General features: G+C 34.2%; 4 protein-coding genes across 4 annotated transcripts; 3 read left to right on the top strand and 1 right to left on the bottom strand.

Annotated features, from left to right (window-relative positions):
• Positions 1-1,300: 1,300 nt before the first annotated feature.
• LOC114716425 (uncharacterized) lies at positions 1,301-6,348 on the top strand. The gene is made up of 4 exons (XM_028901430.1): positions 1,301-1,672; positions 3,608-4,002; positions 4,679-4,872; positions 5,620-6,348. Exons 1-4 carry the CDS (start codon positions 1,380-1,382, stop codon positions 6,010-6,012), a joined length of 1,275 nt encoding a protein of 424 aa, XP_028757263.1. The 5' UTR covers positions 1,301-1,379; the 3' UTR covers positions 6,013-6,348.
• Positions 6,349-8,317: 1,969 nt separating this feature from the next.
• Positions 8,318-11,508, top strand: LOC114716429 (thioredoxin-like protein slr0233). Its single transcript, XM_028901434.1, has 4 exons — positions 8,318-8,679; positions 9,666-9,754; positions 9,886-10,063; positions 11,164-11,508. Exons 1-4 carry the CDS (start codon positions 8,467-8,469, stop codon positions 11,227-11,229), a joined length of 546 nt encoding a protein of 181 aa, XP_028757267.1. The 5' UTR covers positions 8,318-8,466; the 3' UTR covers positions 11,230-11,508.
• Positions 11,509-15,260: 3,752 nt separating this feature from the next.
• On the top strand, positions 15,261-17,933 carry LOC114716430 (putative pentatricopeptide repeat-containing protein At1g02420). Its single transcript, XM_028901435.1, has one exon. The coding sequence runs from the start codon at positions 15,769-15,771 to the stop codon at positions 17,218-17,220; it is 1,452 nt and encodes a 483-aa protein (XP_028757268.1). The 5' UTR covers positions 15,261-15,768; the 3' UTR covers positions 17,221-17,933.
• A 1,817-nt stretch (positions 17,934-19,750) lies between these two features.
• Positions 19,751-21,562, bottom strand: LOC114716423 (40S ribosomal protein S18). The gene is made up of 4 exons (XM_028901429.1): positions 21,480-21,562; positions 21,084-21,244; positions 20,718-20,906; positions 19,751-20,049 (listed from the first exon to the last, which is right to left on the bottom strand). Exons 1-4 carry the CDS (start codon positions 21,480-21,482, stop codon positions 19,944-19,946), a joined length of 459 nt encoding a protein of 152 aa, XP_028757262.1. The 5' UTR covers positions 21,483-21,562; the 3' UTR covers positions 19,751-19,943.
• Between the last annotated feature and the right edge of the window lie 2,306 nt (positions 21,563-23,868).

The following is a 23,868-nucleotide window of genomic DNA, read 5'->3' as shown; positions in this document are numbered from 1 at the left end:
AACTAATCATGGATAAGTTAATAACTCTTGTTATGTGTCCTAACTATCATTTTTTCAATCCCAATAGCTTGTGTCATCCTTTGAGCTTATAAAATAAATCAAACTTCTATTTATTCTGAGTTTATTTATTTTAGCTATTTTATATTCCTTTTATTCTTATATATAAAAACAATTAGTCAAAATTAAGTGAAAATAATAAATATATAAAAATATATTTTATTTTTTAAAAATATTTTTATTTATGTAGAGAGTATAGGTGAGGAAATAAGTAGGAAAAAATGTGTAATCTGATGTGTAATTAATAAAAATAAAGAGAGAAAAAAGTAACTTTTTTTAAGAGAATCCTAATCAAATCCAGTTGAAATACTAAAATTCAAAATCAGGTTTTTACTTTCTACAAATTAATTTATAAATATTGTTAAAAGTTCAAAATGCCTATAATTAAAATGAGTTGTTACTTCTATACTTTTCTCCCCCACAAATTCTTTTCCTACAATATGAAAATAATAAATCCATAGTAGATGACATGAAATTACAACACTATCCTCAATCCATAATAAATCCATAATAAATTCTTTTCCTACAATATGAAAATAATTATTTCAGCACCCTAATCAATTTGTAAAAAGTTCTAGTCCGAATAAGGGGTCAAATGGTCCATTTTTTTTCTTTGATCTTTAATGTAATGGCTTTTCAAATATTTTTCTATTTCTTTATGACCAGCACATACCTTTTTCTTTGATTATTTCAAAACAAAATGATTATACACTATGATCCTCCACCGCTGCGAGTTCACTAGTTTTTCAAGTGTACATGTTTGTGCATATTATTATGTATATGGAGGATGGATCAACATTAAATTGGGTAGAATTTTAACCAATCAAAAATTAAAATCTAACAGTGGCATACACTGTTTGATTGATTAGATTATTGGAGTAATTATTAATATGGATTAATAATTGTCTTGTAATTTTCTGTCACTTAGTAAAAATTTAGTATTTTTATATTTTAGGAAAAGAATTTGTCATGCAGAAAAAAAAATTTATAGGAGAAAAATATAAATGTAACAAAAAAAAAGTCCTTAAAAAAAGTAAAGGTAACAACTAGTATTTTAATTGTAATGTGGCATTCTAGACTTTTAATAAGGCTTTTGATCCCGATTAGGAATTTGTTCAAAATATAAACCTAATTTTAAATTTTGATATTTTAACTGAATTTATTGGGGATTTTTTTCCCCCTCCCGACAAACTGCAAATTTTCAAACCGAGACGCCAACGATGCCTTTTTCCAGTTCCAGTGGGTCATCTTCGGCACTCCCTGTTCACAAAGACGCACTTGACATTCGACAGTCCACTGAGTATCTTTGTTTCATCTAAACCATGCGATGGCCGGCGGCCAGATCTGGTGGCTTGGGCATCGCCGCTATGTCCTACATCGCCATCGATTACCTCCGTCATATATCGCCGACCTGGCACTCGCGGCTGCAACCGGCTCTGTGGTTCCTCCTTGCTTTGATTGCCATATCTCGCATCCCCTTCTACAAGCACTGGTCCGCTGAATTTCGTGCGGCGATTCCGTTCGTCGCTTCCATGGTCTTCATGCTTTCAGCTTTCCTTGTGGAAGTTATCTCCGTTCGCTCTGTCACTGCCGTGCTCGGCCTCGATTGGCACCGGTAAAGGTGTCTTTCTCTTTCTGGTATCTGTTATGGTCATTGCTTCGTTAATGGGATTAAATTAACTTCATTTTCAGTTATCGTAGTACGAAATGTATGATATGCGTATCAATTTGGTTTCATTTTCGCTTTATAGAGTGCAGTTCGGTCCTCGTCTTGTGGTGCGTTTCCTTGAGCCTCAGTGCAATACGTAATCTTGGCTACCTCTTACCTCTGACTGAATATGTAGACTAATGCGATTTTCTGATCAACTTGCCACTCGTATTGTATCTGACAAAACACTTCAAATTGCGTGTAAATACGATGCATTTTGAAGCGTCGATATGTTCTCTTCTTTCCCCCCTTTTTTAAGGCTGATGTATCTCATTTAGGATAAATTATCGGCGATTCTTAAATCTGGTTAGAAATATGGTTCTAAGACCAATCTTGGATGAGGAGCTTAACTAGTTTCTTTCGTTTCAGTTGTAGTCAATAACTAAAAGCAGCTCTGACCTATTGTATTAGTGACCACAATATGACAGTCTAACCATGATAGTGAGTTTAGTATGTATTTACGTTTCTAGCATGGGCTTGTCTCATTTAGTTAATTAGTTTCCAGAGTCTGTGCTTTGATCTTCAAGAATGCTCTCATTTTAAATTTGATGGTTTCAATATAAACTTTATGAAGTTTTAGGTCTCTGTCCATAGATTTGATTTTAACTCTTAGCCACTAATCTCCGTTGCCTTGAGGTGAAATTGATTTGATGATGAGATCTTATTTTTCAAGTGGTCTGATAAAGTTACATCTGAGAGGACCCAGGCTTATTTGGGACTATCATTGGCAGTGATAAAATCAGTGAGTTTTTTGTTTACTTTGTATCTTTTTGCAGCATACTCTTAATATTTCAGTATACTAAATCAAAGCAAAATAAAGTTTCCTCCAAATGATTAAACATTATCATGGTCAGTTCTAGTTCAACGTGGAAGTTGCAACTTTAGAGCGTCTATCATATGTGAGAGATTGATGTAGGACAAGGTAGAAATGGGGAAGGCTAAGAAGGAGGAAGAGATAGAAAGAAATGAGGGAGAATTAGAGAGAGATAGGGAGAGAATGAAAGCAAATTCTCAATTATATTCAATAGGTGAAAAGCTCTACATCAAACTAAACCTAAGGCCTATTTTATGGAGCCCAGAGCGTTGAAACCAAGATAAAATGGTGTAATCCAAAATAAGATAGAGTAACAATATTAAGCTTACAAGTCTTAATGCGGCTAAATTCATTTAAAAGCTCATCTAAATATCCTAATTAAAATGACTATTTAAAATCCAGGTCAGACTAGCATGAATAGTAGGGGCACTTGTCCCTTAAACAAGTGGTTAGAGTTTCAATTCCTAGGCTTAGTGTACGGAGCAAACCAAATTAGGAGAGGCTTACCTTTTGCTCTTTATATTCCGAGGAAGATTAGTCTTTGCTGCTGTCGGAGAATACTCCTAATCTCACAATAAAATAAAGATAAAATAACCCTATTGCTGGTTCTCATCAGGGGCCGAGACTGCTTTCATTATTTTAAAGAAGTTATGAGTAATTGGCAAGCTTTCTGCAGTAGGAGCTTCAACTAGGTTCCAATGCGCAGTATAATTTTTTTTTAGAGTGTAGCCACCTTCAATGTTTAGGCCTGCAATAGTTCCTTATTGAACCACCTAGCAAAATTGTTAAGCTGTTTATTGTGATTTTCAAATGAAAATGGTCTGTGCTACTCGTACTGGGTTCAAGATCTTCTTCAACAATAGAACTTTTGAGATAACCAACTTATTCGTAATTACTGCTTACTTATACCTGTTTCTTTTCTTAAGCGATATGATATGTTCAGCCTATTTCACATAGGCAATGCTTAAACTCCTTCAGTGTTTCCATATAAAAGATTGATACTGATTTTCTTCTTTCACTTCTGACAGTAATACACCACCACTGCCCGACACTGGCCAGTGGTTGCTCCTGGCATTAAATGAGAAGCTTCCTCAATTAATTGTTGACATATTAAGAGCACGTATTGTTGGACTACACCATTACCTGATGTTGTTTATGATGCTGGCATTCTCTGTTTTGTTTGACTCTGTAAAAGCTCCAGGCTTTGGACTAGGTGCAAGATATATGTTTACAATGGCGATTGGTCGCCTTCTTCGTGTTATAACTTTTACGTCTACAATTGTGCCATCAGCGAGGCCTTGGTGTGCCACTATGAAGTACAGAATTCCAGCTTATCCTCATCTTTGGGCTCAGAAATATTATGTTCCTTATTCTTCGGACCATCATGCTATCAGCCAGTTGATTAAGCAAGATTTAGCTTATGGTATGCAGTGCATTAGTCCATTTGATTTTAGTAATTTCTCCTAAAATTGATGTTTATGAAACTTTAAGCTGATTTACGCTTGGGGTGTTAATTCAGTGCTGCCTTCAATGTATCAATACCCTACCTACTTGCGACTGATAATTTTTTTTTTTTTTAAATTGGATGTGGATTTTCAGCTTTACCCGATAGTTGATAGTAGTGCCTATTAGGCACGGTTCCAGTACTCCCTGGACTGTTTTTTTCCCTCGGGGATGAATTTGTGCATGCGGATATGATTATCTGTATGTGCTTGCCTGTATTTGTGCTTGTCCTGTTATCTTGGTGGATGTATGAACTATAGAAGAAGAATACCGTCTATAAAGCCTTTTCAAAATTCCTCCTCATTCTTTTCTGATATTTTGCTGTAAGAAAAATATGATCCAATGGTTTACATGATGTAGTTATTTAAAATTCTGATCATGAGATTCTTATTAGTTATATAATTTTAGATTGTATTCCAGTTTTTCTTAAACCTGAAATTGTTAAGTTTCAATCATTTTAACTCTAATGATGGATAACTGGGTAAATAATCTATCATCAATTTCTTGTTTTGCATCTCTAGGAGTCTGTCCACTTTTATAGGTATTTTCTTTCTACTGAAAATCCTGCAAATAATCAACGTGTTGTTCTTTCACAGTTGACATTGGAAAACCTACTGTTGATTACCAGCCCGATTGGGGTAAGATGAACTTCTTAATTGATTTTCTCCGACCTACAGCCTTAGAAGGATCAAAATGGTACCATCTCTTGAAAAAAGCTGAAGGTGGGTGCAATGACCTCATATATAGTGGCCACATGCTTGTTGCTGTACTTACAGCTATGGCTTGGACGGTATGATATGTAGCCTTACTGCAAGACTTTGTTATTTAGAGCTTGTTTGGCATTGCGTTTTGGTCATGAAAACTGAACTTTTGAATCAAACCAAAACTGACTTTTTGAATCAAAAAGCTAACTGACACGGGAAGATAATGTTTGACATTATGTTTTAAACAACTACTACCTTCGGTCTTTAATATAAGAGATAGCTTGACATTCAATTTGATTCTAAATATAAAACTATAATCTACTTTGTCTGTCTTTTTTTCCAAATAGTTTTTGTAATAGTTGCGCATGTTGTAGGTTTCATCGACTGGTAGTTCTAGTTAATACATATGATTATCAAACGCATTTTAAGAAAGACAATACTTATTTATTATAAATAACTAACTTAACTAATTTTTTTAATTTATTTAAATCAGTTAACTAGCTTTTATATTTAAGATCGGAGGGAGTAGCTTTTTTGCCTAAAGCATTGAAGCAACTTTTTATAGTTTTTGGCTTTTTGGTTTTTGACCTTTTTTCACATTTGAACCTTCTAAAATTGACTTTGTAATGTACATCTAAATAATTTTATGTCAAACTGACTTTCATATAAAATTATATCCAAACATAAATCATATTAAATTAACTAATTTTTTATTTCAACTTCAGTTTACAAAAGTTGGTTTGAAGACATTAATCCAAACAAGTCCTTAATCTCTTTGTGGCTTCAAGAGACATTTTCTTCTCTATATTTTAAAATTCTAAAACTTCTTGCAGGAAGCTTATGGAGGTTTTAGTTCAGCATTCATATGGCTTCTTTTACTACACAGTGCTCAAAGAGAAGTAAGAGAACGCCATCACTACTCTGTAGACTGCATCGTAGCCATCTATGTGGGGATTCTCTTGTGGAAGGTGACAGGTTTCATCTGGTCAAAACAAGCTGATGCGAAGCTGAGTAAGCTCAAGAAAATTCAACGTAAACTAATCCAAGCCGCGAAGGATTCAGACATGGATGAAGTGAGAGACCTTCTGAAAGACATTGGGTTATCTGGTGAAGAGAACAAGAATCTGAGTTCCAAGGAACAATATCCATGGTTGTTTACTTTAGCGACAATGTTCTTCGCACTTGCCATAGTTGTTCTAGCTTTCATACTCACAAGTGATGGATAATCTTCTCAGGACAGGAATCTGTTTTCCCACCAGCACACATGGTTCGTGGCGTTTGGCATTGAATTGTCTAAGCATTTTTCACCTTTTTATTCTATTAGAATCGTGGATAGTTTGAAGGGAAATGATTAGGTGAATGCGATCAAAAAGGAGAGTTTTATCTAAATTGCGTTTGATAGGATCGAAAGTCCCTTCTAAGTTTTCATTCTGAAATGCTTGTAAAGGTAGGTATTGTGCTCCTCAAAATGCATGTATGGAGCTGGTCACACTTTGATGAGCATGCTTCTATTGATCTAAGATGGTAATTTTTGTCAATAAAATATGGTAAATTAACGGTAATGGATCGATGATAAAAATGTGAAAGATTGAGGGGCTTAAATTTAAATTTTCAAATGTTAATGAATTGAAATATCCTATCTAAATATAAGAATTATTAGAGATTTAGTTTAATACATGTTAAAGAGTTACTATTTTAATGCATACAATTGCGAAAGGGTATTTTAAAAAAGATAATATTCATTTATTATAAATAACTAATTTAATAAAAAAATTTAATATTTAAAAATTAATTATTGAATTTTTATATTAAAAACTACATGCAGTATTTAAAAAGGATAAAAATTTATCTTTGCATCTCAAACTTGTACAAAATTTTAGTTTAATTTGATTGCTTATTTTGAAAAGAATTTTTTGAATCCTCCAATCTTAATCCTCTCAGTTTCAAATGATTTACTATACCAATTATTATTATTATTTTTAAAAAATTTAAAACTAATATATAAGTATTTGAGAATGTTTTGTTGATATTTAAAATTTTAATATTACTATCTTTTTCTCAATAGCACTAGAGCTAGACAATTAAAAGGATACATTATAAAATTAAAAAATAAAATAGAACCTTACATAGTGTTAAAAATTATAAAAAGGTTTTTTTGTAAAAAAAAAATTAGTGAGAATTACTATTACGTCTCAAAAAATGTAAATAACTACCAAAAAGTTTGAATAATGAGCGAGAAGATTTGTTACTCTTAAACTTGTCATTACAAGCTAATATTCTCTGTTGCCATTGAGATTTTAATAATTATAGTTCTTATTTAGAATTTTATAAAGCAATTCTTTCAAAAGAAAAACCATTTTTTTAAAAAAAATTATATTCCTCAGCTTGGAATCGCGCGGAATCTGTCATTCTTCCGACTCTTCAACGCAATGGGCCAGAAGCCCAAACCATGCGCGTTCCCATCAGACCCCACTGGCGAGTCAAACTAACTTTGACTACTAACAAAAGGTTTAAAATTACCGTGAGTTTGAATCCCTCTTCTTTTTTGGGCCTGAATGAATCCCTCTTCATCTTGGTTTTAAAAAACAGAATTATACTACTCTAGTACTTACTTAAAGTTGAACTTAATTAAAACGTTGATATTAGTATTATATATAAGATTTATTTTATATATTTATTAATTTTTTTAGAAATAATCCTATTAATATTCTTTTAAAAATAATCAAACAGAAGAGGAGGAAGGAATTAAAAAAGATATTTAAAATGTTTTAGAAAAAAATATCATATTCACTAATTTAACTAATATTTTTAATCTATTTAAATTAATTAATTAAGTTTTATATTAAGGATTGGAGGAATAATTTTTTTTCAAATTTGCCTTGGGCTTAAATGATATAGGTAGAGGAACTTCAGTAAATCTTTTTAACATTAAATCTCAATTAATAAGCTATAACCGTCTTAAATTTAAAAAGGAAAAACCATATTGAAGGTATCTATACTTTCTCTTCATTTTTAATTTGGTACCTATGTGTTTTTTTCCCTTTAATTAAACATTTAATTTTATCTTTTTAACAACATTAGCTCTTATAACTTTGTTCTATTGATTTTTAGTCTCTACATAAGGATTAATGATGTTAATAGAGGAAAAATAAATATTTAGTTAAGAACAAAAAACACATAGGTACCAAATTGAAAATTAAAAAAAAGTATAGCTACCTCCAATATGGTTTTCTCATTTAAAAACTAATTTATATTGATGAAATTAGTTAATAATTAATAACTTATATTTAAATAAATTATTTCTAAAAAAGGCCCCGTGTAATCAGGACAGGAGGAGTCTTCACTTCACAGCCGATAAATGCACTTTGTGCACCTTGTATCGTGACGCCTCCTCGCGACAAGTATTGTACCATTTCCTTCCTCCCCTGTGGAAAATATTTTCGATTATTTATTTAATTATTTAATAATAATTTAATAATAAGGCGACGACCAGAAAGCGGGAGATCCCGAGTCCGGACGAGAAAACTCTTCTGGCTCCTTTCTTCGCTCTCATTTTCGGATTTTAGAGATATTCTTTCATTTCGTAACAGATATTTTCTCTTTCTGATTATCCAAACACGATACGTTGAGCTGATTTCCGCTTTCCAGTTCTAGATTATCTCTTCCTTAGCTGAGGTTCTATGGCAGTCTCCGTTTCTGCTTCCAAGATTCTCTGCTTGAAGTCGGACCGTTCCACACGGTTCGGTGTCGCTTCTGCAGCAGTTTCTTCTTCGTCTTCTTCTCCGACAAAACTATCATTTCTCTCGTCCCTACAATTTCCTGTACGAACTCGTCTTCTTCGAAATGGAAGCATCGGGGTTGTCGCTTCCCGGCGGCCTCGAATTCTTCCTCTGGTAATAAGTCCTTCCTTCATTGTTTGTAATTCCATTATTGTTGAGTAGAACTCCAATGGGAGAGCTTTGTACTTGCTTCTTACATATTGTCTGATTGAACTTCGTCCGGCGATTTTCGTGGTTTTTTTTTTTTTGTTATTTATAATTATTCGTCTCATGTTCAGTACATCATCTTCGTCTATGGGTTACTTACTTTCTTTTTCTATTGTGTTATTTTCTAATCTTTTGTGATTTATCTGTGTGGGTTTTGGGGGAAGGTTTTCTTGCTTTTTTGGGTGTATGGTTTACGCTTGATCAAAAAACAGGTTTTCTTGGTTTTTTGGGTGTATGGTTCACACTTGATCACAGAAAAGCAAGTGTTAGTCGTTCGGCAAAGTAGACTTAATGTGGGGATTAAAAAAAAAAGGTAATGGAAAGAATTGAATTTACAATGAATAAATAGCTGTTTCAGAATCATATTAGTAAAACATGCTTAGATAATTTGACACTTAAAATTTTCTTATGAAGGTTTTGAAAATAGAAAGTGAATGTGGGTTCAAAAGGATTATGATACTTGTACGGATAATTATTCTTTGTCAGATTATTAAAACTTGACCCTTCATAACTCAATTCATTGATACTAAGAAATGGGAGCATATTGGTTTTTCATCTATAACTTTCAGCGGGATTCAATCTATTGTTCACCTCTTTCTAATGCTTATAATTCCTTCTATTCTGGCTCATATCTGGTATGTACATGGTACATCAACCGTGAACTAATTCAGATTGATGCTTTCTATTTGATGTAATATACAATTGATTTGGGATGTGTGGAAGTGTTAAATGTTTGGTTTTGAGGTTGATTGTGTCATGCCATGAATCTGTGTTTATGCTGATAGCTGTTCTGATTTTCTTTGTGTTTTCATGCATCTGCAGTGGCTGGCTTAATCTCAGCTTTTATTGTCAATGAAGAGCTGACAAGCAATTTTGAAAAACTTTTGTTGCAGGTGGAGGCAAAGAAGCAAACTTTTTCCTCATTTGATGACATGCTTGCTAATTCTGAAAAACCTGTATTGGTTGACTTTTATGCAACCTGGTAAATTATTCTCTTGTTGTCTCTCTTGTGGTAAAGCGGATGTTAACTTATATTATTCGTTGGTGCAAATCATAACTTTCTATATCTCAAAATTTAATTCAAAAGTGTTTAAATAACGGCATTGTTTCCAGGTGTGGTCCTTGTCAATTCATGGCACCCGTACTTAGCGAAGTAAGCACTCGGCTTAGAGATGTTATACTTGTAGCAAAGGTTGACACTGAAAAGTATCCTAGCATTGCTGACAAATACAGAATTGAGGCATTGCCTACTTTCATAGTCTTTAAGGACGGAAAACCCCTTGATCGCTTTGTAAGTTGGATTCTATCTGTTTCATCTGAATTCCTCTCTCCCCAGGCGCCCCTTTGTGGTTAACTGTCTCTTCAGCATTTTAAAGTGTGTGGAAGCCTCATCTGAAGCTTTTGCCCTAGACTCCTGGCATTTTCTTACGTGTAGTTTCGAACTTCAAATTAGAGCTTCACATGCATCATGAAGTATATATCTGTATGAATTTTTCTGCGGTATCCTATGCTTAGGACCTCTCTAATTTTACTGGAAAGTTCAAGTTGCATTTATAAAGTGTCCTTTTAAATTTAAATTTATTGGTGGCATAAAAGATGATTTTTATTTTGAATGATTATTTAACTGTAAATGATCGATGCCTTTATGATTGCTAAAAGACTAACAACAATGAAGGAGAGCTTCAACTTGATTTACCCTCCTATCAGAGAATCTAAAATATTCAAATATCACATATGTTCAGATTCCCTATTCCTTTTGAGAATTATATTTCACTGATGAAATTTGTGACACCAACTTGCTCTACAAATGGCTGGCAGTGATATTCAAATATAACAAATGGCTGGCAGTGATTTATGTGAGTAGGGAGATAAGGTGGGTTAGATAAAGAATTTGTTTCTTATTTTGTTTCAATTTGTAGGTGTAAACTGAAAATAGGATAAACACTTCCTGGCAGTTTTGGAAGTGCACCAACTTGCTCTACATGGGACAACATTAATACATACGGCAAAAACGTATGATCTCTAAGTGTTGATTAAAACGGGATATGGGCCACTTGAATTGAAGTTTAATACCCTCCAACAGTGCTCCTTTATATCACTAGGATTATCAGACTTTCTGACCAAATTAATTTAAATTGCCCGTCAAAATTTATCGACTGTCAAATTAGTTCCTGTTTTCTTGTGTTTCCTCTGTTATTTACATAGAAAGTGCCTCTTGTGATGCTGCATCATGTGCCTTGTTTAGTGGCTACGCGATATTGTTGTGAAGTAAAATCAAAGAAGCATCTAAGCTCTTTTAACTCAATCTGCCCTCCAGCAGACTGGCAAACTTCAAATTGAGTTGAACAATGAGAATCAGAGAATGTATAACCAGAGTTTGATGATTTTCAGGAGGGAGCATTGACTGCAGATCAGCTGATTGAACGGATAGAATCCAGTCTCAAGGTTAAGCAATAATGATACTTAGCCTCTATTGTTTTTCTGTAGCTTAGCATGACTGTAATAAAGATACTTGCTTAAGGGCATCTGTAAGCGAGTAGATGTACATTGTCCCCCACACTAGCTCCAGAAATCCCTTATTATTGGTATTTTTTATGAGGAAGCTGTCTTCAACTGTTATGAAGCCCCTAGACAAAAATGGATATTGCCTAATGTAATACTGGATCTTATAGACGGCGTTAGCTTGGAAAATGACAATTCCTGTTTTAGCATTGTTATTATTATTCTTTTTTTCAATTGTAGTATAGTAATTACCCTGTCTTTAACATTCTGCACTTTCTGATCTTGCCAATTGCACCTAGATTGTATTGTCCTTCCTTTATACTGTGAACAAGTAATAGATTTAATCACCCAGAAAAAGGAAGGGAAATACTTACTCATTCAGTATCTGCTTAGAAGGTAAGCAGGTGGCATTCGCCCATGATTTAGCTAAGTGATTTCTTATGAATTTACTTCTCAAACTAAAGATTGGATTCTTGTGTGGAATTGAAAGTGTGGAGGGACGGAATGGTAACAGTTGTTCACGCTGACGCACAACTCTTCATCAGTACGCCTTCTTGTGTATGTATGATGACGTCATCTCATTACCTTCTCTCTCTTCTTTATTGTGTGTTGTTTATCCTCCTTTGTATGCTAATATGTTGAATGCCCGTTCTATGTTTATAATGAAAACGGTTCTTATATTTAAAAGAAAATAAAGGGGGACACGCAACAGCAATAGGGTAAATCAATAATCTCCTTGGAATGGTCTTACATGAACTTGACACTAAACTGTATCAACAAATGAAATATTGCATTGCACTTTGTATCACAGGAAGCAAAGCATTGCGTTTTGTGAAGCTCTAACAAGTTCCTGAATTTTTCTTTACTACGCATATGTATTTTTTTATTAGAGACAATCTTATTTAAAGTAGCTAAACGTGAGCATCTCTCCTAAAGAGGATTTACAAAACGCGCGAGTTTAGCTTATTGGAAAAAGTACATTTTGACCCCATCGTTTGTTAAGGGCCTGTTTGGATGTATCTTCAAACCATAGTTTGGAGAAAATACCATCCAAACAGCAGCAGAAAATATAAAACCATGGTTTCACCAAAAGCAGCTAGGAGTTGCTTCTGACTTAAATTATTGGAACGTTTGGTGTGGGTCCCATGGTAGATGACAGAACAACCCCCAATAATTGATGCCTTCAGCCCTTCATTCCTCGGTCCTTCGCTCTTCACTCTTCAAAATGCCTTCCTACTGTGCTCTTTCTTCCATCACAAGGATAATTTAATATTATGTTTTATAAATATATATATACACATATTAATTAATTATTAATTATATTATCTTATATATTATTAATTATGTTAGTAAAAATTATTTTATTAACAATTTTATTTCTTCAAATCAAAATATATTATAAAATCTATTCCTTATATAATTATCATATTAATTTATGTCCTTTTTCGTAATTTGCATATATAAAAAGTGTTTCTAGTAACAACTATCTAAACACTTTCACTTCTCAGAATTACTTTTTCACAGAATCTATTCTTCACAAAATCTATTCTTCCCAGAATCTATTTTCCAGAAGCTATTCTCCAAACTATGGTTTGGTTTCATCCAAACACCCCCTAAGTGTTTTTCTCTTGAGAAATTCTCACAGGTAAAGACATGTAACTTGCCAGCAAGGTGTGGACATTAGATTGATCTCAGTAGCAGAGTAGCTTAGATCATTTCCTTCATTTTTTATGCTTGGATAAAAGTTTGGGTAGTTTTCATTGAATGCTTATTTAATTGCTTTTGTTAAATTCAGTTTTGTTCCTCAAACCTTTATCTCTCTAATAGTTTGGGTAGTTTTTTATAAACAACAAGGTGTGTTTGGATGAAACCAAACCACGGTTTGGAGAATAGCTTTTGGAGAATAGATTCTGGAAAGAATAGATTTTGTAAAAAAGTGATACTGAGAAGTGAGAGTGTTTGGATAGTTGTTATCAGAAGTACTTTTTATATATACAAATTACTAAAAAAAACATAAGTTAATATGATAATTATATATATGATATATTTTATGATATATTTTAATTTGAAATAATAAAATTGTTAATAACATATTTTTTACCAACATAATTAATAATACATAAGATAATGTAATTAATAAATAATTAATATGTGTATATACGTTTATAAGATATAATGTTAAATATGTTTATAAAAAATAATTGAGAAATGTTAAAGTCATATTATTGTTGAGATCTACTCTGACAGGCACAATCATCTCTCCAATTTGAGCCAAAAGCAGAATGAATTCACTTCTCCTAAAACCATGGTTTTGGATTCCAAAACAATGGTTTCGGCCCAAACCATGGTTTCAGATTATTGGCCCAAAATTGATGCTGTTTGAGTGACATCTCACCAAAACCATGGTTTTGCCGCCCAAACCATGGTCTTGAGGGTCACCCAAACAGGCCCTAAAGCAAGTAAAAAGGATGCCTTTGCAAAAGCTAATGCCATTTTCTCTGAAACTAACACTTTAAAATATTTTGTTAATAACATTTAACATAGTAAACTAAATTTTGTGCATTCAATACCAGTATTTTTTCAGTATTTAGTATCTTAAATTAATTTTTAATACTATTTTTCCCTTAAAATGTTTTTTTCAATAATAATGAGCATTTTAAACTAATGATACTAAGTGCCAGAGTAAAAATATTTTAAATGTTAAATACACCAAAAAATTGTTTTATATCTATTAAAAAACACTTCACGTGCAGATGCAGTTAATTTAAGCTTAAGGAATACTCAATATTATTCTAAACTCTCTTTTGAAGAGTCTTTAACACCTTAAAGTATTAAATGGTGTAATTTTGTCTCTTAACTAATAAAACAGGAGGGCGTAGCAAATCCATTTTTTTTTATTAATTTAGGGGCAAAATTACATGGGAAATGACAAATAAAGACCCCCGAATTATCAAAATTACACAGAGGTCACCTGAATAAACAAAATTACCATGACGGACTCAATCCCATATTGCAAATATGAAATCTTGACAAAATGTCTGAAATGCCCCTCAACCAAGTTGTGATTTGGTCTAGTAAAATTGTCATTCGTTAAAGTAAACTTGTTATTTCTCATAATCAACTTGTCATTTAATCATACCTTCAACCAAGTTGTGATTTGATTGACTAAAGTTGTTATTCGCTAAAGTGAACTTATCATTTCTTATAGTCAACTTGTCATTTGGTTGAGGGGCATTTCAGACATTTTTCCAAGATTTCATATTTACAATATGAGACTGGGTCCCTCATGGTAATTTTGCTTATTCAGGTAACTTCTGCGTAATTTTGATAATTCAGGAGTCTTTATTTGTGATTTTCTCAAATTACATCACTTAGTAGTTAAGGGCTTGTTTGGTTTCTTGTTTTGAAAACAATTTCTTATTTTTAAAAGCAAAAAAAAAAACTTGTTTAGCAATTTGTTTTTAGTTGATAGTTTTAAAAAAGCAAAAATATGTTTTTAAAAACTGAAAAACCAAAACAACCTTTACATGTTTTCTTGTTTTTGTTTCTGTTTCTTTTTTAAAAAAAATTAAAGAAATCTTCTTCTCTTCTCCTCTATTACCTATTACTTATCACTACCAGTGATAGTTACCACTTGTCAAAATGTGATTTTTTAAAAATTATTTTCCAAATAAATATTTTTGTTTTTTGTTTCCAAAACTTGTTCTTTAAAAAAATTTATAAAATTATTTTGAGAATAAAAAAACAAAAAACAAAAACAAACGGGCTCTAATACTTTTTAAATGCTGAAGACTTCTTTTAGAAAATAATAATAATAATAAGGTTTCCTAGTAATGTGACCTTTCTCTTTTCTGTGGAACGGCCAAGCATGGGCTCACTCCTCACTAAAGCCGAAAACAAGCTTGGCAGTTGGCAGCTTGAAAGAAGAATGTTTACAAAGGCACCTACGAATTATCCCATCTATGCGATAATCACACCAGCACAGAGATATTTGTGCCTCGCTGACCTAAAATCCTAAAACCCTAACTCCATAAAGCTCGTCGTTCGACTTCGACAGCTCTACCTCTGTCGCATCTCTGATTCGTGACTCCTCAACTCCGCCTCCTCTGGCTTCGTCTCCGTCACCACGCCATCAGGTCGCCGGAGAAATGCTGCTGAGCAGATTTTGCAAGACTTGCAAAATAATGCCGGCACTTGGCTTCAAGTCATGCATATTTTACAAAACGCTCAAAATCTGAATACTAGAAGTTCTTTGCCTTGTAGGTTCTCGAAGGTGTGATTAAATACCGATGGAATGCTCTCCCTGTTCATTCAGCGAGATTGAATGAATAATTTTATTTCTGATATTATTTTAAAGGTTTTTGAATGTGACAAAAATAAATTAAGAAAGGCATAATCAATATGCAATGCCTCTGGATGGTCGGTTAGTGTGATTACCTGGAGTTACCCTGGAATCGATTCCAACTTCTAAGTGAACCAATCTCAACCTCACGGATGTTGCTGAGGTCTCTCTCATTTGCATCGCTATCCAGGTACTACCTTTGTGTCTCAATTGCTCGCTTTTGCTCCGCGAACCGCAATTTGCACCATGATGTTGAATCAGTATTCCGTATTATCACTTCCTCTTCATCTCCTGAAGACCTCAAGCAATCTTTGAAATCAAGTGGAGTTTTCCTCTCCAATGATTTAGTCGATGCAGTTTTGAAAAGGGTCAGATTTAGTCATTCCAACCCCTTGCAAGCTTTGGAATTTTTCTGGTATACCGGCAATAGACGAGGGTTTTTTCACTCTGCTTTTTCCCTCGATACTATGCTTTATATTTTAGGACGAAGCCGTATGTTTGGCCACATTTGGGACTTATTGCGTGAAGTGCGACGGAAAGATCAATCCATAATAACCCCTCGCACCCTTATGGTTGTCTTAGCTAGAATAGCTAAGGTGTGCTCAGTGAGGGAGACCGTGGAATCATTTAGGAGGTTTAGAAAGTTTGTTCCTGAATTCGATACGACCTGTTTCAATTCTTTGTTGAGAACCTTGTGCCAAGAGAAGAGTATGAAGGATGCCAGAAATGTTTATCATGGTTTAAAGTATGATTTCCGGCCAAACTTGCAAAGCTTTAATATACTTTTGTCAGGGTGGAAATCCACAGAGGAAGCTGAGGGATTCTTTAAGGAAATGAGAGCAATGGGGGTAGAACCTGATATTGTATCATATAATTGTTTGGTTGATGTCTACTGTAAAGGGAAGGAAATGGAGAAGGCCTATAAGATGGTTGATGAAATGCGAGATAAGGATATACTACCTGATGTAATCACATATACTTCTATCATCGGGGGATTGGGCTTGATAGCTCAGCCAGATAAAGCTAGAGATGTTTTAAAAGAGATGAAGGAGTATGGGTGTTATCCTGATGTTGCGGCATATAATGCAGCCATAAGGAATTTTTGCATTGCAAAGAGGCTTCGTGATGCTCACAGCTTGATGGATGACATGGTGAAAGAAGGTCTAAGTCCAAATGCAACTACTTACAATTTATTCTTTAGGGTTTATTACTGGTCAAATGATTTGCAGAGTTCCTGGAATCTGTACGGAACGATGATCGGAACTGGATGCTTGCCAAACACACAATCTTGCATGTTCTTGATAAGGTTGTTTAGGAAGCAGGAAAAGGTTGAGATGGCACTGCACCTATGGAGCGACATGATGGAAAGGGGTTTCGGGTCCTATACTTTGGTTTCTGATGTACTATTTGACTTGCTCTGTGACATGGGCAAGTTAATGGAAGCGGAGAAATGTTTCTTGGAGATGATTGAGAAAGGTCAGAAGCCAAGCAACGTTTCTTTCAAGAGAATCAAGGTTTTAATGGAGCTAGCAAATAAGCATGAGGCTATTCTGAACTTGTCACGGAAAATGGCCATGTTTGCACGTCCAATCCAAGTTCAATGAAGTATATAGAGCGACTTGAGACATCAAAATTAGAACATGGTTGTCAAAGGGATGCTTCTCGGGGTTGTTTCTCTGACAACGTAATTGGTACCATTATAACATAGTACCAACATGCTATCATCGTATTTCGGACTTGTGGTTGCAGAAGGAAAGATGTCAAGACCTGAGACCTCTAGGTGCCCAAGTGGCTGGAAACATAAAGAAGGTGAAATTTATTCAAGCCAAATGGGAAATGCACATCAAGCAGGCTAAAGCCGGAGCAGAATCAGAAAATAAATTAGGACACAAGACCACTAGGACAGGAAACATATACTTCTGAGATATGAAATATGCCTTTTGCAATATGCTCTCGAACTATAAGATTCAAGAAATATCTCTTCGATTATTCTAAAGTTGTTCGGTGTGTGGTAGGTCAGTTTCGGGAGCAGGACAACGGCTTCCTAAATTGAAGAAATATGTTCGTTTCAAGTTGAGCCAGAGTATCAGGATCTTGTGTTGTAGGCAATGGTGCTTTGCTAAAGCTTCCATTTCTATTTGCTTGTACGTTCTTCAGAACGCATGAAGTTTGGATACCCAAACTTCTGCAGAGATCTGTGATACGTATGTGGAAACCCTGGATTGACTGACATGATTGTAGTTCTTCAACGTTAATTCAAATTCTTGTCTATCCAATGCAGAAAGATCAAGTTATGCAATTACCAGAATTTATCAAATATTTAATAAACCATCTAATGTGTAGTGTTCTTCAATCGCGGGCACATAAATTTGTGATTTTTTATGAACATTGGTTGGAGAAGCTCTAAAAGAATATCATAGGATGATGAGAGGAATTACAATTCCCAACGTTATTTGATGTAGTTAGAAATAGAAAATTTGTTTTAAAAAAAAAATCTATCGATTCCATGTCCCCTTGATTTTAAGAGAAATAGACCTCTATATGTAATGGATAATACTACCTCCGATCCTAATTATAAGAGTCAATTGACTAATTTGAAGAAATTAAAGAAGTAAGTTAAGTTAGTTATTTATCTTAAATAGGTGTTATCTTCTTTAAAATATCCTTACTAATCAAGTGTATTGACTAGAACTATTATTGTTAGAAGGGTTACTTTGGGAAAAAATGTATAAATATAAGAGATAAAGTGGATTAGGTCTTATATTTAAGACCAAAATAAAAGTAAAAAAGGTCTTATATTAAGGACCAGAGGTAGTATTAAGATTAAAAAAATAAATTATGCCTCTCACATGTGTTTTAGAGATGATTCTTCAAAAAGAAGTTTGAAATTACTAAATATCAACCACAAATATATTGTTATTTGTAAATTCAATACTGTGACAACCTATTAAAATATTGTTACTAAATCTGATTTGAGATTTAGTATGCTCAACCTTCTTTTTGTGTAATTCTCCCTAATAACGTCTAATTTTTTGTGATTCTTTTGTTGAGTTTAGGGCAATTTATAAATTATTTCTAAACACTACTTATCCATAAATTTTGCGTACTTAAAACTAGTTTCGTCCTTAACAACTACTTTCGTCCTCAACGGTTTGATTTATGATTACGACATAAAAATTTAGTAAAGTGACTACTGAAGAAAAAGAAAATCAAAATTTCGATTCAAACCTCCACTTATTGGCAATATATCAGTCGATTATTACTTCACAATTTCCATTCACCGCAAAAAGGCATGATCTTGATTTTACTGAATGAATCACTTATCGTCGCCTGAACCACTTCAAACAATGCAGATCCATTCAATTCTAATCATCAGTTGGGAGAAAAGCAATCAGCCCTAGGATGCATTCATATGATACATGCTACAAATTAATAAAGGATTAAGGTTACAAATTTACCTCAAAATTTTTTCACCTAAAAATATTTTTGGGTACAATTTTAGCCCCAAATATTTAAAATTACAACAACATCATCCTCTTCAGTTAAAAACTAACGTTGACCATTGCCAAATAGGAAGAATTTGTGCGAGATAAATTTGTATCTTAACCCAATCAACAAAATGTTTTGTGACGTTAATAAGATGTAAATAGCATGCAAATGTCATAATTACATAAAAAAATTTAACCCCAACAACCAAATGCTCCGTCTAAACACTGTTAATGACTCTGACATGAAGTTCCACTCTAATTTGTAAAGAACATCAATAGCTTAAGCACAAGCAATTGGCGGGTATAGATTTCCTGTCGCCTATAATGGGTCTTATCTAATTATGGCGCCTTTTTATCGTGTTTTTGTACGCATTTCTACTACTTCCATAATGTGGGAATATAGATTTTAAAAAAATAAATTATATTATTATAACATAAGTGATCTACTCATCCTAACATAATTCTATATCAGCTAACAAACTAAATGAATTGGCTTGAAGAAAAATAATAAACACGAGACAAAAATGAATTAGGATTTAGGACGAAGGCGCATATCAATTATTTAACAAATTCAAGGTCATCAAGAAAATAGTATTACCTGCAATTCTTAAATATAAAAGTTAATAGCTTTGAAGATGGACCACCGTAGAAATGGCTGTTTAGACACCAAATTGTATTCCAAGCACAACCAAAAGCTTCATAAGGATCATATCAAATGGCTAGTAGTAACAAAGTTCAAACATAAACAAAATTCAACTGCATTTCCAAAACAAAAATTACTTGATTATCCGACCACATATCTAATTCTTTAAAATAAAGTAAATCACTAAAGCAAGAGCTCAACGCTTCTTAGAGACACCAACAGTCTTGCCCCTACGTCCAGTAGTCTTGGTGTGCTGACCACGAACTCTAAGACCCCAGTAGTGCCTCAAACCACGGTGGTTCCTGCATTTTACAAGGTTTCAAATGTTAGATTTCATCCGTACGTTTCACTAGCCATAATATAGTTAACACCCAGTACAAAATCAAGGATCAATAGATAGTTCTTCTGGCCAAGGAAATTGAAAGAACGTTTCAAGAGGGTTATGGGCGGAAATAAAGAAATCAAACTCAAAATGGTACATATAGCTTCAGGTCTTCGCATAAAACAGAAATGGTAAAGAGTTTGAATAGAGTGAAACAATACAAAGTCGATCTCTTCTTCGATATACACAATGCTCCCACCAAAACAAAAAAGTCGGATAGGAGTCACTATGAAAATCTATTTTCATTTTTACTTTAGATAAGGACAATGATAAAAATAAAACGCAGATAAGGGGACAATATTTTCCTATATATTTAGCATTCAGTAGTTTATTGTGTCTTGAGCCTATTCAACAGATTTGAACTTTAGAGATTGGAAGAATGAGAATCGATCACTCAAACAAGATGCTTACAAACACTGCGCATGTCAACTCCTATTTGGAGCTAAATTTCGGTAAGAATATGCAGATGACATGATTAAGAGCATTAAGATAGAAATAACACATGCTCAGAGGACACAGATTTAACAGAAAAAGTTGAATATCAGTTGAACCATGGATGAAAAACGCTACAATCCAAGTGTTATTCACCTGATTTTCTTCAGCCTTTCCAAGTCATCTCTCAACTTCATATCCAAAGCATTTGATACAACCTGAGAATACTTGCCATCCTTGTAGTCCTTCTTCCTGTTCAAAAACCAGTCTGGAATCTTGAACTGCCTAGGGTTCGCAACCACGGTCATAAGATTATCTAACTCGGCAGCACTCAACTCTCCAGCCCTGATAGTAAAATAACCAAACTTTCTAGCCTTAATTTCCTTTCAATAAAGCATAAAAAATCAAAACATCAAAAAGCAGAAGAAACAGACCCTAAGTCAGTCACCCGTAGCACTGTCATCAAACTATCTGATAGAATCTAAACACAAATCAGAGATGTGATAGTCAACGCAAACAAACCTCTTGTTCATGTCAATATCAGCCTTCTTGCAGCAAATGTTGGCGAATCGCCTGCCAATACCTTTGATAGAGGTCAGAGCGAACATAATCCTCTGCTTCCCATCGACGTTAGTGTTCAGAACACGAAGAATGTGCTGGAAATCCTCGTTCGCCACCAGAGACTACCGAAAAAAAAAAGAGAATACAGACTAGATTTTGAGACAAAATCAAAGTAAAATCAAAGAAGGAGAAGATTCGAAGTCTAAAAGTTCATTAAGAGCAGCCAAAACCATCAATAAAAACCAATAGATTTCAGCTCATCGAACAAAACTGGGAATTTGAAGATACAAACATTTAGAGAACACACAAAGGGAAATGGGCGAAGACAGGAAGAGGATAACACGATAAAGAACGCACCATCTTGGAAGCTGAGATTCAAGGGACAGATGCGGCTGCTCCTGGCTCAGAGAAGTAACAGGCAAATCGCCACAACTCCTTCAATCTAAAACCCTAAAAATCAGAATTAGGTTTTCTTTATAGGGGGCACTTTACTCATAAACTGGGCCTGGGCCTGGGCCTGGTCCATCAGAATAAGTTTTGGGTTTAGGACATAACATTTGTTTTGATCTGGTTCAACCAAAAACATAAAAAAACAGGAAGATTTGATCTCGTTATTTATTTCTTTGTCTATTTTCGTCCACTGGTCAACGATGGTGTTTTTGTTCTTGGCCCAAAAACTTGGTGAACGTTTTGAGGCCTTGGCCCTCTTTTATAATTAGCCTGTTCAAAAGCTCTGTTCAGGATTAGATCTAACAGAAATGACTAGTCTCTTATAACATAACGAATCAAAGTTCAAATCCTCACTAGAAGAGATCCCCATACTTAGTACTCGACAGTACTTCGAATAAGATTATCTTCAATAAGAATACCTATGCTTTAGTTAAAAAAAAAAAAAACTTTGTTCATACAAGTTCAAAACGGGCCTCTTTTTAGTAGCAGAAAAAAGGGCTTGATGCTCTCGATAAATACTACTCTATGCCCCGTTTGGTAGCAAGGAACTGGAAGGAGAGAAGTGGAAGTGGAAGTGGAATCAATCTTTTTGTTTGTTTGGTGCACTGGAACTCAATTCTCTGGGAAGTCACTTCCACCAAAAATGGTGGAACTGACTTCCACCCTATGACCCATGGAACCAGATCAGTTCCATGGAAGTGAATTTTTTCAGACCATTGTATCCTCAATTTTATAACTTATTGACAAGTTTGCCCTTAACATTATAACCCTCCTTTCTTCCTAAGCCATTTGACAACCTCCCCCTTCAGCAACCTCCGGCGATGGCAAGCCTCCATGAGAAGCATTGATAATGGCGAAGAAGCACTGGTGAAGACACCTTCGACTTCAGATCTAAAGGCAACGACGGCTTCATCTGAGATTAGGAGGCAGCAGATTCATCATATAGTAGGAGGCGACAACTTCATATCTATGAAGTATTGGAGCCGTAATCATTTTCTGCTATCGTCCTTGTCTCCCACCGTTTCCCTTACGGCGACGATGTCGGCTTCAGATTTCTCAGATTCGAAGCCATGAGGGAGACTCGTGCAACCATCTTTTGCTGTGGTCCTCATGAGGGAGAGGTTGCGCAGATTCGCGATGATGAAGCCATGAGGAAGAGATTGCGATTTATCCGAAACTCTTCGTCCTCATCGTCTTCCTTTTCTCCTCTTATTTGATGAGGATACCTCTGCTTCTTAATCTTTTTTTTTTGTTTGAATTCCTATTGATTATTGATGGCTGATAGTTGTTAAAAATGGAGGACAATGGTTGTGTTTGTGGTGGCCGGTGGCTGTGGTAGATTGCTGTGACGGCTAGTGGTTGACAGCGCGACTTAGAAATTGGACTGTGGGGAGGTTTTTTTTTTTTCAAGTCAAGGGCATATAGGTCTTTTCACATTATAAGTGGACATTTTTATCAAAAATTATATCTCACTTCCATTGGCATACCAAACATACTTTAGAATTCACTTCCACTTCTATTTCCACCTCCACTTCCACTTCTATTTCCACTTCCACTTCCATCAAAAACTCTTCCATCATACCAAACGAGGCACTAATGTTCAATATAAGTCACTTGTAACACCTATCAAGAAATGCATTAAATTGACATAATTTTTTAGTTTTATCCTTATTAAAGTTCTCTCTCTCTCTCTTTCTACATTTATAAATTAATCGCATATCTCTCCATTCTTTCTCTCTTTTCAATAAGAATTACATAAGAATAAAATTAGAAAACAAGCACTAAATATATTATAAAAAACTTACATTTACATTTAGGGCCAACATATCTCCCTATAAATGACTTACATTTAGGACTAAAGTGGTAATTATAAGAACTTTTATGTAAACCAAGACAAAACCCACCTTATATACTTACTTCGTATTCCGTACGTTATGTGAAAAGTTATTTTTGAATGCTCTAATTGTGATTCCAAACAAGCCCTAACTTTGCTTCATAGAAATGAAATATGGGGTCCTGTTGGGCCGTCATCAATAGGTTGGGCCCTTAGGATTTGGGCTGTGTTTGACTAGAGGAATGAGAAATAATATAAAACAAAGCTAGAAAGACGGAAAAAAAAATAGCTTGAAATCTGCAAATTCCAATCAAGACCATAGAATGACTTAATCACCATGAATCGTTAGTGACTATATGGAATTAAATTTTGTAGTGAAATTACCCAACTCTCAATTTGAAATCGGAAAAATTAAAAAATGAAATTGAAACAGTAATTTAACTACTAACAATTTTAATTTAT

This window comes from Neltuma alba, unplaced genomic scaffold, assembly GCF_004799145.2.
Source record: "Neltuma alba isolate B1F8T4 unplaced genomic scaffold, ASM479914v2 tig00011656_pilon, whole genome shotgun sequence".
NCBI lineage: Eukaryota > Viridiplantae > Streptophyta > Magnoliopsida > Fabales > Fabaceae > Neltuma > Neltuma alba.
Note: the sequence above shows the minus strand (reverse complement) of the source record. Positions and strands in the feature narration are given on the sequence as shown.

Bases quoted from the DNA above. Each gene is read 5' to 3' on its own strand.
- LOC114716423 (XM_028901429.1), bottom strand. The intron at 20,907-21,083 runs GTTTGTTTGCGT...TTTTACTATCAG, and splicing joins GATATTGACATGAACAAGAG to GGCTGGAGAGTTGAGTGCTG. The intron at 20,050-20,717 runs GTGAATAACACT...TGTAAAATGCAG, and splicing joins GAAAGGCTGAAGAAAATCAG to GAACCACCGTGGTTTGAGGC.
- LOC114716430 (XM_028901435.1), top strand. From the start codon at position 15,769: ATGTTGCTGAGGTCTCTCTCATTTGCATCGCTATCCAGGTACTACCTT.
- LOC114716425 (XM_028901430.1), top strand. From the start codon at position 1,380: ATGCGATGGCCGGCGGCCAGATCTGGTGGCTTGGGCATCGCCGCTATG. The intron at 1,673-3,607 runs GTAAAGGTGTCT...CACTTCTGACAG, and splicing joins CTCGGCCTCGATTGGCACCG to TAATACACCACCACTGCCCG. The intron at 4,873-5,619 runs GTATGATATGTA...AACTTCTTGCAG, and splicing joins TTACAGCTATGGCTTGGACG to GAAGCTTATGGAGGTTTTAG.
- LOC114716429 (XM_028901434.1), top strand. From the start codon at position 8,467: ATGGCAGTCTCCGTTTCTGCTTCCAAGATTCTCTGCTTGAAGTCGGAC. The intron at 8,680-9,665 runs GTAATAAGTCCT...CTTTTGTTGCAG, and splicing joins GGCCTCGAATTCTTCCTCTG to GTGGAGGCAAAGAAGCAAAC. The intron at 10,064-11,163 runs GTAAGTTGGATT...GATGATTTTCAG, and splicing joins GAAAACCCCTTGATCGCTTT to GAGGGAGCATTGACTGCAGA.